This window comes from Daphnia pulex, chromosome 5 (genome assembly GCF_021134715.1).
Source record: "Daphnia pulex isolate KAP4 chromosome 5, ASM2113471v1".
Classification (NCBI taxonomy): domain Eukaryota; kingdom Metazoa; phylum Arthropoda; class Branchiopoda; order Diplostraca; family Daphniidae; genus Daphnia; species Daphnia pulex.
The window spans coordinates 3,933,484-3,951,344 of record NC_060021.1 but is presented as its reverse complement, the minus strand read 5'-3'; the positions used below and the strand labels follow the sequence as shown (position 1 = coordinate 3,951,344).

The window sequence follows — 17,861 nt, the reverse complement described above, 5'->3', positions numbered from 1 at the left end:
TATGATTAACTCTTGTACAAGAAAAAAAAAAGGGGAAAATTGGTTCGAATCAATTGGCCGTCGTTTGGATCTCCAAAAGAGTTTACAAAAGAGACTGGGCTAAATATATATATGAAGATAACAACTCTATTATACCGTTTTTTCTTTCTTCCCTTCTTCTTCTCTCTCCCTTCCCTATCCTTCAATTTCCTCCGTCCACTTAGCGTTTGATAATAAGGCAATCTCGGCCCGGCTTGTCTTTTTCTTTCTTCTACCGATGGCGGACGTCGACGACATGAATGGAATTTTGTTATTTTTGTTTTTTTCTCTTTTTCAAACGCTCATTTATTTTTCTCTAAAGTATTTTTTAGAAGATGGGATTATTTCCTCGTTTCCTTTTTTTTTTTTAGCTCTCTCCTCATTTTATGGGGGGGGGATAATAAACAAAATTAAAGAAAAACAACATTAGCAAATTATTCTCTTATTTTCGATGCAGATTTTTGCTCTTCCGTGTTTTTTTTTCTCTTTCCCCCTAAATCGTTCCGCGTCATCCTACTTTTTTTTCCGAAAGAAGAAGAAAAAAAATACGAGAATTGTTGTGGTCGCCTGTCCCGTTACATTTTGGTTGTTGTTGTTGTAGTTTTCATTAGTCTGCGTTTTCAGTTGAGAAGGTTGCGGATTTCCTTGTGCAAGTGGCACAGAAAATCGACATAACTCGAACTGGCGTCGCCGTGCTTGTCCTCCACCAGGAATTTCCTAAAGACAAATTCCAGCTTGTCTCGAGGACGGACCAGAGTCAGGCGCATGTGACGCTGTCGGGTCGAGCGCAGCTGGCCAATCACCGACCTCACCTGAGAAGAGAAACGACCAATCGATTTTTTCATTACACTTTTCCAAGGTTGGGTTTTTTTTGGGGGGGGGGGGGGGTTGGTTACCTCCTGGGAACGGGGGTTGTCCAGCTCGAGCAATTTGGTGCGGTCAATGTCGATCTGGGCCGCCGAATTCGTGTTAAAGACGCCGTGGATCCATTCGGGGCTGACGGACAATCCGATCCAGAGGAACATATGGATTCCGTTGTCCAGGCAATAGACGCCGTCGTCTCTCAGCTTGTCCACCGTGCAGCGGACGGGCGAAGGCAACAGCAGGAGCTGCTGGTCCTCCTGCTCGGGTGCACCGGCCGCCGTGGCAGCGTCCACGATGGGCACCAGTCTCGGGTAGAGGTAGGCCAAACTGGCGCCGACGTGCATCGTCTGGACGGCGAACATGTTGAACGTCCGGTCGTCGATCGACATGTCCGACCCGCCAGACAGAGCGTCGCAGTTTAACAGGCAATTGATGTAGAGCGGCAGGAGCTTCATGCACTCGGGCAGGATCAGCTGGCCGGGCGACGAAGGCGAGGCGCAATTTTTGCGATAGCAAGCCAAAATCTGGGCGCTCCGATTGATCAGTCCGTCCCTGTTTTTAAAAGGGGGGGGGGGTTTCAAATAAATGATTCAATGAAATCAATGGCCGTCTAGAAACGAGTGAATAATTGAGTAGAGTCGCGTTCATCAATACTTGATCTGCTTGGGCGACGATTCCGTCAGTTTGGTGACCGACTGTTTCATGAGCAAATTCATGACCGTGTCCAAGTCGCAGCTGCGGTACAAGTCCGCCATTTGGTTGCAGACGCTCAACGCCAAATTGTGAATCCTCAGCCGACGCTGGCCGCCCGGAGATGTGAACAACACCGCCACCTGACGTCCAAAAAATTCATCAACATTTGTCAAACCAAACAATAAATCAAATTGAATTCTTCCGACCTGGATGTAAACGCCGTCCTCGTCGGTGAGTTTGTCGTCGTGTTTGATTTCAATGGTCATGGCCTGGTCAGAGTCGATGCCGGCCGTCTCAACGTCCGTCGTGTTCGACATGAAAAAGTGGCCGTAAAAGTCGACGGGCCGCACACCCGTCGACGTTCGCACGCGCATGATCGAGTCAAAGGCCACCGTCTGCTCCACGTTGCGGCGCACGTCTTCCACCAGTCGCTCGCCGTCCAGGTCCGCCTGCAATCATATAAATCATTCAGCAAATCAAAACTCCCAAGAAAATGGAATGATTGAAAAGGCTCCTTATTTAACTGGACTGACCTGGAAATACGTGTACTTGTACACTTGGCCGCCAGTGAGCCGGGCCACCTGGCCGATGGTGGCCAGGTCGACGAAGGCGTTGTTGGCTACGAACAAATCGACCCGGCACCCGAATCCGGCGCACTCCTGGCCCAGCTGGTTGTAAAAAGTCGTTTGCGGCGACAGGACCGTCTTCTCCTTCTCCGTGCCCAGCAGTTTACGCTCGTCTCGGCTCTTCAGACGGCCAGGCGCTTCGGCGATGGGCAGAGACGAGTGGAACACCAGCAATTTACCGACGCACTCTGCCGCCTTGAGGGCTTCCAGGCCGGCCTTGATGGCCGGGCCGAGGATCGTCTCAGTTTCTCTGGAATCGGCAAACATGGCCGGAATTTGCACCATCAGCTGGTCGATGATGTTCTCCGACTCGACGGGATCGCAAAGGAATCCGTCCAGCAACGGCATAAACATGTCCTAAATCCCACCAAATTAACAGTTGAATTACAAAATCTTTCAAACACACAAAATACAATTAAATTTACATCGACGTCACCGACGACCATCATCTGCGGCTGGGCCAGCGACGATTTGATGTTGTAGAAATGAACTTCCTTGCTGTAGGTGATAAAACCGACTCGGGCCCCGCCCTTCTGCCCGCCCACCGACTCTCTGGGCAAGTTCTGCAATATACTTTTGATGTTCTGACAGAGGAGGTGGACCAGGCCGGACTTGACGTTGTTGTACGACACGTCCAGGACGAAAATATAGGCCGGCGGTTTTGGGAAGACGTTGTTCCGGCAATAATCTTTGGTCCCGACGAATTCGTACGAGCCGAGGCAGAGCTCCGGCCGCTGGTACTTGTCCATTCTCATTCCGGTGTGGTCCAAATGCTGGAAATATTCAGACGGCACCTCGCTGGTCGCCTTGCAAAACGGACACTGGAATCGGCGGCCGCCGTCGATGAATTGCATAAACGGGCACATGTAGGCCTTGCAGCGGCCGCAGCGGACCGGACCCAGCTCGCCCATGTCCACCACGGGAGGCGGCTGCTCTCCTTCCTCCAGCTGGGCAAACGGGCTGATCACCAGGCCGAAAGGCACAGCCGTTTGCTTCATCATATCGGGTAAAGCGGGGACACTGCAAACAAACAAAAGGAAATTGGATTTACAACAATCGATTCAAACAATTAGTGAAAAAAAACCATTATCCAGTTCATACCTGTACATGGATGAGCGGACAAAGCGGGGACCGGAATTGCCCTGATCCTGAGTTACGAACGGGGTAGTCACCAGAGGCGGGACGAGGCCCTTCTGGCTGGTGGCGAAAGGTCCAGATCTCGACCGTTTGTCGTCCTCCATCACTTGAATGGCGCTGGGCATTTGATCGGGGTCCAGACGTCGGGCCTGTTGTTGCGGTGGCATAGGTTGAGAATTGGGTCCAGGGATTGGGCCAGACATTCCAGGGGGATAACTAGGACTGGAAGGATAGCGGCTGCCCATACTGTCGTATCCGCCTTGCTGCTGTTGTGGTGGTTGCTGCTGCTGCATTGGAGGCTGCTGGAATGGCATCGGCGGATGGCCAGGAAATCCACCTGGTTGCCCGGCCGGGAAACCCCCGCCCATTGGAGGTCTGGGGCTGGTAAACTGCTGACCGTTTACTGCATGTCCCATGTTCTCCATACCTGCAAAACAACAAGTAAACTTTGGTTAACGGGGAAGGAAAACAATTAGGTTGAACCAGCACTGACCAGGTCCATTCTGATACTGTTGCTGTGGGGACGCAAGTCCCATCTGCTGCATAGGAGGCATCAAGCCAGGCCTTGGCGGTGCCATTCCTGGAGTTAGTGGCTGTGGAGGCATCGGGCTGGCCTGAAGGTTGGATGCCATGGGAGGCCTGGGAGGAAAGCTTCCTGGTGCTGGGGAAACATTTCCGTTCATGGGAGGGTACATGGTGGGAATCGGAGATTTCAGGCTGTTGTCTGCCAAACTCATGCCACCCATTTGCTGGGCCAGTTGATGTGGGTTGGCTCCCTGCGGTGGCAGAGGAGAATGACCGTATGACTGGGCCATGGGCGGTCTGGGTGAAGGCTGCCCGTAAGGATTCATGTTGTGTGGTCCATTTGCTGGAGGAAACTGTTGAGGCTGGTTTGGCATCACAGGTGTCCTCGCTGGAGGAGCCATCATGCCTCCATAGTTTTGTCCAAGTGGAGGAGCACCATAGCCAGGCTGTTGCTGTTGGAAGTACTGATCATTGGGATTCATCTTCCCACCTATCAAGCGCAAAAGAGAAAACAAATCAAAGTTACAAATCAAAAGCCTAACAACTAGACGACGACGAACGAACGGACGACGTGTCAAACTCCACCAGTTATGTACACACAGAGATAGTACACACCGAGCCAATCAAAACTGACCCAAATAACAGATCTGCCAAGTACGGAGAATCCGATGGTTTGGCGAATCAAGAGAATTGCAAAGAATGTCGACCGCAGAAAATGTGTGAGATAAGAGACGCAGATAGCAGAGCTGCTCAATACAATTACCTAAATTTTCGTTTAAACTAGAAGCACTTCCACGTCTGCCGGGTTCTTCAGGTCGGCAATTGACAGACTACAAATCCGAATGGCCCAAAGGCACTCTGCCACGTAATCAGTTGTGCGCCTGCGCAAGAACATGGGAACAAACGAAGCCTCTTCTCGGCGAACAAACAACTCTTTCGGAAAAGAATAAAAATACAGTTTTCCTGGTTTTCTACTTTTCTGTATCCGCAGCCAGCTAACCTACAATGGAATCGGTGTCGCTGGAACGATCTGTTCTACATCCAAAACAAGTTGCGAAAACTGGTGAATGCACACGCAACGTGAACGTAATTGATACACTGTCATTTGGTGAATCTCAATCTAACTTGGGAAGATGGTAATTTGATACAGTCCATAATAACCCGACCGTACGACTACGACACATCGACGTCGAGCACTAACTTTGAAAATATCCAACTCATTCCGTAAACCGCGTCGAATAATTGAAATCGCGATCGAGACTCCAAAATTTAAGTGATAATTGCAAGTTTGAGTTAAAAACTACGTCCGGAAACTGAACAATTATATGAGGGAGAAATACTGCCAAATGACAACACAGAGTTCAACAATAAATTATATTGATATTGATAAAATTGAATTAAAAAAAGTGCTTGATGAGCAATGATTGAAAGCAGAATAAAACAATCGTTCATGCAGAAGTCTTAGCAAGATTTATTCTTCCACACATCTTTATATTTTTCTTGTTGAAATATTATACGACTGCGTGGCGCAACGGTAGCGCGTCTGACTCCAGATCAGAAGGTTGCGTGTTCAAATCACGTCGTGGTCAGTTTCTTTTTCGATAATATTTCAGAACTAATCACATTTGTCATGAGTGTTTTTATTTTGTACTGACTACTAACATATCATATTTTGGGTTTCTTATCTCTGATCCATCATTAGACATCTTCTGGAAAGTCATACACCTACAATCCTACATTTCCCATTCTACGATTGGATAAAAAAATAACGACAAGTAAAATAAACAAAACAAAAACAAAACAAACAAAAAAAAAACAATTCGACTACAGATAATTCACGATAAAAGCTATTTCGGAAAGTTAAAAATTCACCAAATTTGTAAGCCCTTCCAGCGTAGTAAATGTCGTTTGCTGAGAAATAAAATATGTGACCACGACGTGATTTGAACACGCAACCTTCTGATCTGGAGTCAGACGCGCTACCGTTGCGCCACGCAGTCTGTTATTTAATAAAATGACATTAATTGATTTTAAAACTTCTTGAATAAATATTTATTTTAAACATAACATAACTTGAATGATTGAATCCTATTTAATACTATTTTTAAGGGATTCTATGTTGTTTCGATGACAGACGACCTACAAAATTTGAAATGCACATTCGATGGCACTGTTTCTTCGGGACACGATGATGGATAGCAACGTCATAGTTTTAGTTTTTTTCTTTTTTGTTGACACCTTCTATTGAAAAATTTACAAAAAATAATACAGGAAAAAAATGTGGTTCAAACGTAAGCTACTCCGGGGACATCCTCGCTATTGTGTTTGGTGATGATGGAAAAAAAAATTGGCGTACGTTTCTGGAACCAGTTGAGCCACATAAAATCTCAACGATCTAAGTTACACGAAGGTGCAAGCGAGACTGCCGTTCCCCAGCCCTGCAGCGACACCGACCACCGAGCGGGGAGAAACGGGGACAGAACACCTCTATTGGACCTAAACATAAAAAAAAAACTAAGGCCTAACCAGTTTTTCACTTCGGATTCGCCTGTTTTTGCAGAGTTTAAATATTGAATGCCATTTGGGATATATTTCACTTTAAAGCAGGGTTAAAGTTGCTTAGTATATTGGTTATAGAGTGGTTCGAGGTTGCCATCTTGGATTCTTATTAGTACCAGGTTGGTGCAACCACAACCCAAAAGCATTGACATTGTTCATAAGAAAAGGGTACGAAAAATCGGATCGTTATCCGGAAAAGGACTTTAAAAATAAGGAATACGTCTGTTCTGTTCAGAATCGCAAAGAGGATTCCAATGGAACAACGTCCGATTTTTAGTTCTTTTATTTCCCGAGATAATCGGAATTGATATTCGCGAAATAACTTTTCATCTCTCTTCCAGAATCCTAAAAAGGATTTTTTAAAAATTCGTTCAGATACCCGAGATATCACGATTTTAGTGATACCCCCATTTCGAACCTTTTTTATGCATTTTAAGCGGCGTTGCCGATTGCTGTATATGTGACTTTCATCCTATTTCCGGTCCAATCCTTCGCTTTTCTCTGTTTCCTATATGTATCGAATCATTTTTGTATCGATATACAATCCCTTGATACATAGGAAAAATAATTCCGGGCAAAGTACGAATATCGTTGCATTTTTAGACGCAAACGCAATAGGCGGGGGTTATCTAACTTCTCGCATAGTTATTCAGAATCAGGATTAACGGTTTGTGGTCTGAGACTAATTCGAAAGAAGGGAGTTCTTCTAAAAAATTGTCGGCACTTTTGTATTGCCAAAGCGGCACTTAAACACGAGTTAGATCATCGGGTAACGTTTTTATGCACTTGAGATGAAACGAGGTCCTGCTTGTACGATGTGCGCCACACATTTGAATCGTTGGGTTGTTTCAGCAAGAAACTCAGTCCGTTTAGCCGTGACGCGTCGAAATGGAGACTAGACAAGCGACCTGCTTCGTAAATCGCAAAGCCTTGGACCATGGACAGGAGCGTCACGACCACCGTAAATGCCTCCTTAAGTCACGTAGACTACTTCCAAGTATATCCTGATTTGAGCTGGCGTTATAAGGGGTCTAAAGCGCCAGCTAACAAATCTGTGCCAAATACAGAGCCAAACTAGCATTCAGTTTTACTGGAGGGAAACAGAACTGTACCTAGGTTTGGAAACAGAGACAAAACAGATAAATTTTTTCAGGGTAAAAATCGACTTGAAAGCCAAGAACAGAAAAAATCCAGGCGAATTTCCCGTGAAACAAAACTGTATCTGAAACAGATCTGTGTGCTACATGGGCAGGGGAACATGGCGTCATCAATTAAGTTTCCCTTCAAACATTCTTCCTTTCATCACGGAATTCATGCATAACATCATTTATTATTTCAGTTCATAGATGATTCCATAATCGACGGTCATCCACCTCATAATCTCCCATGTGACCCACAGACTCAGTTTCATACCTGTTACAGGTTTCAGTTTCCCAGGTGTAGGTGTACCCGTAGAAAATAAACGGCTTAGAGCGAGCTTGCGCTAGACTTGCTCCCAAGCCCAGCACAAGCTCGCGGATTCCAATCTCAAAAACTTTAACTTTTAATAATACTGTTTTTAAGCTTGGACCAAACTTATTTATTCAAGGTTGCCCCAAGCCTTTTATTTTAATGTTGTGATAAGCAAACTTTATGTATGATGTTTCATATTAGATTTTTGAAACCTTGTTTTTACACGTTTAAAAATGTATGAATATATTAATTAATATAAATAAATAATAAGACAATAATTTTCATTCAATCTTTAAATCAACATTATTGTAAAAACACGCAATATTGCAAATATAGATAATTAATTTGCTCAGCAGAACTGCTGATGATTTAAAATGAACATGTAAGAGTTATTTAAATAATTAATTTGCTATTTCGTCATCTTCGTCTTCATCACCGCCAGCAGCACCATTAGGTTGTCCATCATCATCAGCGGTTAAATTATTTCTGGCAGTTTCTGATGCAACAATTTTTGATCTTTTCTTGAACGCCGAGTTTTCGGTCGAGAGTTTGTTACTGATAGCACTCCTAATGTGCTTTGCTTCCAGGGTGAAGGTGTATTGCTTTCTCCAAAATTCGGTGACATAATCTAAAAAAAATGCGAAAGGGTAAATTGTTATGCATTGGTTTTTTTTCTATAAAGTATAAAATGAATACTTATGATTGCCTGAACGGAATCATTGGGTAGGGCAGGCTTCGCTGGTTTGTCAGACTTGTCATTTTTTGCTTCATTTCCACTAAGAGAATGCTCGGACATGAATTTTCTGTCCCAAATGTCCTCCATGATAATATTTATCATCGCATTCATGTCCGTTGTTTTCTTGCCTCCATTCCCGTAACTGACAGCGTTTTTCAGGGCATTCGGATTAATGAGAGTAGCACACGTTCGGCTAAGTTTTACCTAATGTAGTAAAACCAAAACAATGATTATCCCTGAGAGATTTTTAAAATTCTTATTTTAAAAAGCCGAAGGCTTACCGCCTTTTAAGGGTGAGAGATTTGAAGAAACAAAAGTTCCGACAGCGCTCCAAATACCATTAACCCTGAGAGGTCCCTGGGGAATTGGGCGGGGGGCGACGAAAACGGTTTTCGGGACTTTGACGCTCTCGTGATACACCGATCACGACGGGACCTATCGCATTCGACGTAGATTTAGTTTTTACATCTAAGTCACTTAATTTTTACAAGCGTAAACGAAATTAACAGGGTGATAAAGGGGAAAAAACACCCAAAAAAGGGAAAACTTCTAAAACAAATAAAAGATAGCTTGCCAAAAATTTAGAGAATGCGATTGCTTCTAATTGAAAGAAGAACTATCCCTTTAACATTAACACAAATAAAAAAATCGTGTGATTTCTTCGTTCGCGAGATATCTGCAAAAGAAAAAGACACCCAGATTGACTTTTAGTTGGATTCCCCAGCAGACGACATTTTCTATAGCATGTAGAGATAAAATGAACACTAGAGGGCAGGACGAACAGAATCCAGCCAAAGTGCTACGTTTCAAACAGTTTTATTACGGAATCAATCTTTTGGAGTTTAAATTCGATACAAGAGGTGCGACAGCAAGATTAAAACATGACAAACCCAGAGAACACTGCGAAAACTAAATTTTTAAATTTCCTAATCAAGAAAAAAAACGAAAAGAGACTTTTAAAATCTCGAAGGTGCCACAAAGGGGCTTGATTGAAAGACAAGAGAACATTTAAAAATTTTAAATGTACCTTCTGAAAACCACTAGCTGTCAAAGCTGTATTCCTGGTCCTGTCTTGAAGAGGAGATGATGTTCACCAGCCGTAGAAATTATTGATTGCAGCAACTGCAAACCTTCCTTCAAGGCTAAAAAACAGATGAAATAAAAATAAAAAAGGCTTGGAATTTAGTCAATATCAAGCTGCTTCGAGTTTACTTACTATGGGAAAGAACAGATATGGATTATCTAGCATATTAGATTTCGTTGCAGCCAGTTCCTCTTCCATTCTCTGCATTTCTTCTTCCTGCGTTTTAAGTTGATCTTCTTTAGAAGCCATGGTTTCTTTAAGCTTTTCAACTTTAGACCTTAACAGTTCATTTTCCTATTCAAGCCACAACAAATTCCATTTAGTCAAGTTTAAGAAAATAAAGCATAATGAAGAAACATACTTGGCGAATCGTCCGTTTCCCAGTAACTGGAGTTCCATACTGGTGACGTTCATTATTGATTCTTGAATGTAATGGAGTAAACGGTGGCGAGGAAGAAATATTTGATAACTTGGATAAGACGGCGTTGTTTTTAAGTTACACACCGTTACCTCCTGGTGAAGCTTGAATCAAAAAGGCTGGGTGTGACGAACTTGTTATTTGCAGTCGATATGTTTGGTCGCGAACAAGTTGCGAATGACTTAGGTGATGGCAGTGGTGACTCTTTCGGGATTGCATTTCTATTTTCATCTGCACTGCTGTCATCTTCATTATCATCTTCGTTATCACTTTCATCTTCAGACACTGTCATTGCTTCTCGTAACTCTTGAGAATTCAAGATTGTTTTCTGTGCAGCCATATCATTTCTTCTCTGTATGATATCTCGTTTCTTATCTAAAAATATACAAAAGTATTCAATGAAATCTAAGACATTCTTAAATTAACCAAAACAATATACTATTACGTACCAGAACATGCCAGAAGAGTGGCAGCTTTCAAAGGCCACTTTCTGAAACTTGACGTATCTACAACAGGAATCTTGAAAGAAAACTGTTGATCTTTTGGCCACCTTGAAATTGTCAACGCACACCTCTGATTATTAAATTTAACAAGTATTCTAAGAAAATCAAGCTTATACAACAGCAATTTCAGTTTCATCCCGTATAAGATCTTGAACTTGTGCCCCCCTTGAAAACAAACCAACATGTAGAATGGGTTTCTTAATGAAATCTAGAGTTCCCATTCCCAATTCTCCGTTTGCGAATTTGAGAAGGATATAACAGGTTTCTTGCGCCTCATTTGGTGCCATTCTGTCTCTAAAAATATCACTTCATTAAGGTTAAAATAGTTCCTATTATTTATTTTTAGCAGACGTCTCATTGTTACAAACTGTCTAATAAATTAAGAATTAGACATTTTCAGTTTTTCAAAATAAAAAAAAATTGAGTTATAAAAGAAAAGTGTAGGTATTAATCATGGGAAAGAGAAAGACAATTTTTGACGAGGAAAATGGAACTCATCTTAGCAGATATGTTAAAAGGAGATTGGCCAAAAAGAATTCAAAAGTAGACACGGGGGAGATGCAGGATAATGAAGAAATAATGAAGTCTTCGGAACTTACGACAGAATTAGGATTGTACAGTCTAAATGGTGGTCCCTCCAACCTTTTAACAACCATTGATGAAGTAGAAAATATAGACAACAATTTTGAAATAACGTCAACTGATGAGGAAGTTATTTGTGTTAATAGCATTTTCTTTAATCACGTATCAATAAATTTATTTATATATCTTATGTTTGAATAAATAGATAATAGAGATAAATGAATCTACGGAGGATGAAAACTGTAGCTATTATTGTGAATCTACATCATCACAAACTGAAACAGAAACTGAGGTACTTAAGTGTAAATTCTTAAACGGCTGATTTTTATTGACAAACATTTACCTTGATTGTTTAGGATGAACTTTACATCCACCGTGAAAACTTTTGCCAACCATCACAATACTTGCCTCTTTTCAACTTGGGGTTTTATTTCAAGAATAACCTTTCTAAGAAGGCTTTTCATCAAAGTTTGAAATTGACGCAAATTGCTACCCAAGACAGCCAAAAGCAACTACAAAATCCTGAATCGTGTTTAAATGAGTACTCCCACTTGGCAGTCAATATTCAAAAACAATTCATTTGCCTTCAGAAAGAGTGCAATCATATTCTTGTAATTGACTCTAAAGGTATCCCTACAGCTAGACAACCATGTGGCCATAAATTATCTAAAGAAGACAAGACGTGTTTCATGCTGAAACTACCAATCAAACAGCAGTTGCTGCATTATCTACAAGAAGGGGACATGCTAGATAATAAAGATTTTGTGTCGGCAACTATACCAAATGAAGGGATTCGAAAAGACGTCAGTTCTGGTGATTGCTGTCGTGCCCTAGTAAAGAATCGACATATCACCAATAGAACAATGACTGGGATCTTAAATATTGATGGTGCTGACTTCTTTAAGTCCAGTAAATTTGGTTTTTGGCCATGTATGGCAGTTATAAACGAAGTACCGTATAAAAAAAGACGATCGAATATGGTGTTGATGGCATTGTGGTACGGAAACAAGAAACGTCCTCGCGATTCTTTCCTAGAATTTGCACTTCAAGATTTACAATCTCTGGAATCCGATCCGATTGAATTAAATGGAATTAAGTATTTTTTTGGCCATTGATCGTATCAGTTGATGCTATAGCCCGACCGATAGTGCGCAATTCCACACAATTTAATGGAGAGTTTGGCTGTGATTGGTGTTTGCATCCTGGTAAGAACATATTAGCCTTATTGAAACAAAATTGTACTACAATTCCGATATACCACATGTTCACTTGGCGTATTTGAATTTTTCTAGGGCAAACTTTTAAAAAGCTGGGGAAGAAGAGGGGCCATTCTCGTGTTTATCCAGAACCTTTTACGTTTCCTACTTTTCCCAGTTGCTGTATGGATCAACACAATACTGATCTTCAGGTATTTCACTACGAATCGCCCGCTTAGTCGTAATTATACTTACATTTTTTAAATACATTTTAAACTATGTGGTGCTCGCGACTGGAAAGCCTTATCATGGAATTTGCGGTACAAATTTGTTCATGAATTTCAAATACCTCGATCATGTAAAAGCGGAAATTCCCGACTACCTGCATGCTGTTTGCATGGGTATCATAAAGTTCTTTATTGCATTGTGGACTCAAACGAAATACCACAAACAGCCATGGTATCTAAATAAGAATAAGAGGGCTATTTTTGACATGCGAATGAAAAATATTAAGCCTCCCCATGAAATAACCATAACCCCTCCTTCTTTGGCTAGCTTATCAGACTGGAAGACATCTGAATATCTTGCATTTGTATTATATTATTTCTGCGTCTTAGAGGATTTACTTCCCAAAATTTATTTTGACGACTTTTGTATGTTTTTCTATGGGCTTCAGGTTCTGCTTCAAGATGAGGTTTCCAAAAAGTTAGAAAGGTTAGAGAGGTGGAATATTTGTTTTCGAATTTCGTTCGAGAAAGCGAAACCCTCAATGCACTTGAACATATTCGCTTTAACTTGTATCTTTTTGACGCATCTTTCGCAAAGTGTTCTTGATTGGGGTTGCCTTTGGGCCACTTCTACATTCATTCCCGAGTGGTTTAATGGTCAATTAAGATCGTTGGCAAAGGGAACCCAAGGGGTTATAAACCAAATGGCTAGTAAGTTTTTAATACGAAATGTCGTTAGAAAAGATGCGTTGAATTTGATGACAAAGTACATCTTACCGAAAAATGTATCTCTTTTATTAGAAGTGCTTTTCCATATTCCCAATCATCTGGTTAAGAAAAAAAATTGCATTTCTGTGGAGGGGGTTAGTTTTTCATTACTTGGAACACCAAGTAATTGCAAAATTAACATTCACGAGGAAATAGCTTTACGAAATTTGTTTGAAGAATCAGGAGATCCATTATTGTCATCAGAACATTTTCCAATTGATGAAACAGCTTTAGGTTCCTATTTATCGTTTCCACGCATTCGGAATGCGAGTAAATCATCGATATTTACTACTTAAAACTATATTCGCGCAAAAAAAGCAAAAATAACTACGCTTACATGTCAGATGGTTCTTTTTTCCGAATTGATAAAATCATGTTTTTTGAATCGATGTATATGACTAGATACTCTGTGGTTGTCATGGGCCGATCTTTAGGGTCACTTTCAAAGGTAGCACTCGCTCCCCAGGGTTATTCTCAACTTGATGGCCAAACGACAAAGCTTAAAGGACTGTCGGATGATGTAGTGGCGCATTTCGTTGATGATATCATTAAAAAATGCGTAGTTGGATTTCATAATGATATAATAGATTTCCCTCAGTGGAATCCGCCTCGATTTTGTCTTCTTCTAAATTACCTTTCTTTCTCTGCAGCTTTCTCTCGGGCCACTGTGGTCTAAACAATTTTCTTTTTAAAATCAAAAGGTCCCCGTCACCGCTCTGCCCCTGCCTGTCAGGGGAAGTGGAAGACGCAGCGCACATTTTATTTGTCTGTGTAAGTCACGTCGAACACCGTGTACGCCTTATTGATTCTGCGGCTGAGCTAAAGCTTTCTTGGCCAGTCCCACTAGACGCCTTCTCCCAATCGAAAACTCTATGGTCTGCGTTTGTCAAATTCCAATGTTCCATCAAAAGACTATAACCGCCATTACCTTTCCCATCTTTTATATTTTACTCTGTTCTCTTAGTAGCGTTTTTGGCCGCTCCTCTTGTTTCTAATCTCTGGCGTATTCGACCCTGATGTCACCCTCTGGCTCTAGCGGGCGCCTTAACAGGACCGTGGCCGTAAGAGTCGTCCGTTGCTTCGCGGTGCTGGTCCAAATCTGCATCTCGTCGCTCCGGACCATCTGGGGGGTCAACAGCGGCAGTCTTTTACTCAGTCCTTCACATAAATTTTTATTTTATTCTGTTCTCTTAGTTGCATTTTGGCCGCTCTTTTTGCTTCGCATGAGTCCCTCGTGCCCTAATTTCTGGCGTCTTTAACCCTGCTATCATCCTCAGGCTCTAGCGGGCGCCTTAACCGGACCGTGGCCGTAAGAGTCGTCCGTTGCTTCGCGGTGCTGGTGACATCCAAATCAGCATCTCGTTGCTCCGGACCATCTGGGGGGTCGGCAGCGGCGTCTTTTAAATCTTTTTAGTCTTTTTTACTCAGTTTCAGCCGGAATGCTCTCCTTTGCCTAATAATATCGCGTGCAGCTCCGTTCCACTCTTTCCAGAATTCCAGTTCTACTTTCGATCTTCTACCTAATTTCTGCCAAATTTTTCTTCTCTGTTCCCTCTCTCTTCTCCCATCCTCCACTCTTATCTTATTTTATCTCTACTTCATAATAATTTGACTCTTGTATTTTACCATGCCTATGACAATAAATTGGTAACATTCGCCTTCGGCGAATACACACCTCATTTAAAAAAAATATATAATAGATACATATGTTGTAACTGCGATGCCAAACACAGTAGAAACTGATTAGATGAAAAAAGCCTGTATTCGCACGACGTGTTTATTATAAAAATACATAAATATGATAAACTGCAGCACTGAACATAATTGTACTAGTATATTTATTTCCAAACAGCATACATATAAATATTTTCAAGAGACGGCGGCAAGTGTTGATCTTGAAAAAAAAATTCAATATTAAAGTATAAATATATTTTTATTCATATAAGGAATTCAAATGAAACATATATACAGTACCCACCAAACTATTAGGTACACCCCCCTATTTTCAGTGCATTCTTATGGCACTACGTGTCCTAGAAAAAATGCAATAGTTTGGTGGGTACTGTAGCCTAAATGCAACATTTATTTCATAATTATATGTTTGTTAATATTTATGCTTGCGCCAAGGTTATTCTAAGCACAGCAAACATTTCATGTTTGTTGTGCTTGGAATAGCCTCATTCTGAGCAATCAATTCGAAAAGTTAAAAAATGTTGCCTTGAAATAGCCTTGCGCAAGTATAAATAAAAAGGGGAAATATTATACAGAAAATAACATGCTTTGAGCGGCTTTAGTTTAAGCATTAAAAAAAGTCTAACAAATACTTCATTGGGGTATACTTGGTGCAAGCTGTTTGCACCAGGCAGTCGCAGTATCGGCTAAGCTAAACTTTTTCTACGGGATAGCAGCCATGTAATACATAATATATTAAACATGTCGGTAACATACATACAAAACATTGTGTGAATAAATTCTGATACGACCTAGTTTTACATACTTGGGAACTAAGAATAAGTGTGCTTAGATAGCATTGATTGTCAATATTCCTTATTTCTCGTGTTTAAACCCTAGATTCGCTGATATACTCATTTTCAAAGAAAATATAAAGTTTGGTTTTAAAAATAGATTTGGAAGAGCAGAAAATCCTATTTACTTGCAAGCTACTTCACTCGCTATTCGCTGGATAGAAACGAGCAGTTTTATAACAAATCAAGATGAATTTAAGACGGCCATCGACAACTTTGAGTGAGCTTTGAAACAGATAATGACTACAATCTTACAATGAGACCTACTTAAAATAAACGACCTTAGTACCTTTGGAGCAGCCAGAACCCCCAAGTATTGGCATGTTTTTTCCGTAAGCAAGGAGAAGAAAGGGGTACGAATAGAAAGACAAAGGAGAGTGAAAAAAAGAGGGGCCGACCTCTTTCTTCGCCACTCTATTCTTCCCTTCCTTGACTGCTGAACGAAAAAAAAAATCAAAATTGACAATGTAATGGGCGTTTGGCTGCACCAAAGGTGGAAAATTGACTAGGCCAAGATGACAACCTCGAACCACTCTATAAGCCACTGGTTAAGGCACCATCGGTAGCCAGTGAAAAAGGTAACCAGTGTCCAATTCTCACTAAATCACCACTTCAGAAGAAAGACGAGAGACTAAATTTTTTCGAATTTTTTACGGTCTAAACGTTGGCAATACGTTAAAAATTTGCAAATTTTCATGACGTTGACAGATTTCGCAATGGGCAAAAGATGAGACGATATAACATAAGAAATACACATAAACAGAAATTATGAAACATAAATTACTCACCATAGGGTTTCAATTACAAGATCCCATTCCATGCAGTATCGTCCAAAAAAATCCGAACACCATGGTCTCTTTCTTTATTTAAAAAAAATATTTCTGCATTTTTTTCTTAATTCTAATAAATGAACTTTGTAAAACAATTAATTCTACACATAATATGAAGTCTTGAAAGTTAAAAACGAAGAATTTACATTAAACTGGGCTTTTGAAAAAGGGGTGCGTTCGGATTTTTTTGGACGATACTGTATAACTTGAAACAATGGACAACGGCTCACAATCCAGGATATCTTTTAATTGACACAAAGCATTAATAGGTGATTCCTCACTATTTAGTTCAAAAGCATGAAAATGTTTGTCAAATAATGAATGGAATTGTGACAGAATGAAAGCGATGATCTTTATTTTTCCAAACTCTGGGTTACCAGAAGTGGTTTTGTAGCTTTTTTTTAACACTATGACTGACCTTATCTGATACATCCTAATATTCACTGATACCCACGGAGGATGAAAAATGAACAACACTGCTGGACTTAATTACAGAATTATACCTCTCTACACGTTTGTGATATTCACAATGAGGCAACTGAATCCATGCTTTTCGAGAAGTGTTCACTGCTTGGGCTGTGATTTTCATTAGAGTTTGCAGAGACATGATGATTAGTAACTGAAAAGGATATGGGTTTGTACACCAGTCTGCCGTGAATGCCATTACTATGGTAAATGTCATGTTGATCAATGGAAAGAAAGTCTTTATTGACCGGTTCATTCCACAAATTCCTGAATAGCTACGATTAGTATTTTCTCCTTTGAGAAATTCATGTTATGCTATTTCATTGAATCTTTTTTCAGTTCAGTTAGGCAGTTCAACAAGATCAATAGTGGTGTTTACATGTGTGTGTGTTGCTTATGTGCTTATATCTCGACAAGAAAAATAAAAAAACGTAACGTAGTAAAGCACTCCAATGCGTATGTTTAATAAAAAACATCAAAACGTTTTTTATCATGTCTCTTATCGCCACAATAACCTCTTACACACGGGTATAAAGATGGATTGTGTTAGAAGTACGATTCTAAAAAGCAAACTTAAATTAGCTTCTACAATAGTTATTAAACATACGGAGTTGTGTGCGGCGATTAGCGTGGAAGGTTGCTGTTATCATACC

At 40.9% G+C, this 17,861-nt stretch overlaps 1 protein-coding gene, 2 long non-coding RNA genes and 2 other non-coding genes across 5 annotated transcripts; 2 read left to right on the top strand and 3 right to left on the bottom strand.

Moving 5' to 3' along the window:
• Positions 1-298: 298 nt before the first annotated feature.
• On the bottom strand, positions 299-4,690 carry LOC124194971 (protein transport protein Sec24C-like). The gene is made up of 9 exons (XM_046589385.1): positions 4,498-4,690; positions 3,832-4,353; positions 3,303-3,765; positions 2,627-3,221; positions 2,109-2,558; positions 1,782-2,024; positions 1,537-1,715; positions 915-1,434; positions 299-830 (listed from the first exon to the last, which is right to left on the bottom strand). The coding sequence occupies exons 2-9, from the start codon at positions 4,343-4,345 to the stop codon at positions 639-641; spliced, it is 3,156 nt and encodes a 1,051-aa protein (XP_046445341.1). The 5' UTR covers positions 4,346-4,353; positions 4,498-4,690; the 3' UTR covers positions 299-638.
• Positions 4,691-5,380: 690 nt separating this feature from the next.
• Trnaw-cca lies at positions 5,381-5,452 on the top strand. The gene has a single exon. It is a non-coding gene; the product is annotated as a tRNA-Trp (tRNA).
• A 339-nt stretch (positions 5,453-5,791) lies between these two features.
• Positions 5,792-5,863, bottom strand: Trnaw-cca. Its single transcript has one exon. It is a non-coding gene; the product is annotated as a tRNA-Trp (tRNA).
• A 2,347-nt stretch (positions 5,864-8,210) lies between these two features.
• On the bottom strand, positions 8,211-10,957 carry LOC124193891. Its single transcript, XR_006874516.1, has 5 exons — positions 10,562-10,957; positions 10,056-10,487; positions 9,827-9,988; positions 9,638-9,752; positions 8,211-8,814 (listed from the first exon to the last, which is right to left on the bottom strand). It is a non-coding gene; the product is annotated as an uncharacterized LOC124193891 (long non-coding RNA).
• Positions 10,958-11,083: 126 nt separating this feature from the next.
• On the top strand, positions 11,084-12,571 carry LOC124193892. Its single transcript, XR_006874517.1, has 3 exons — positions 11,084-11,489; positions 11,554-12,402; positions 12,490-12,571. It is a non-coding gene; the product is annotated as an uncharacterized LOC124193892 (long non-coding RNA).
• The last annotated feature ends 5,290 nt before the right edge of the window (positions 12,572-17,861 follow it).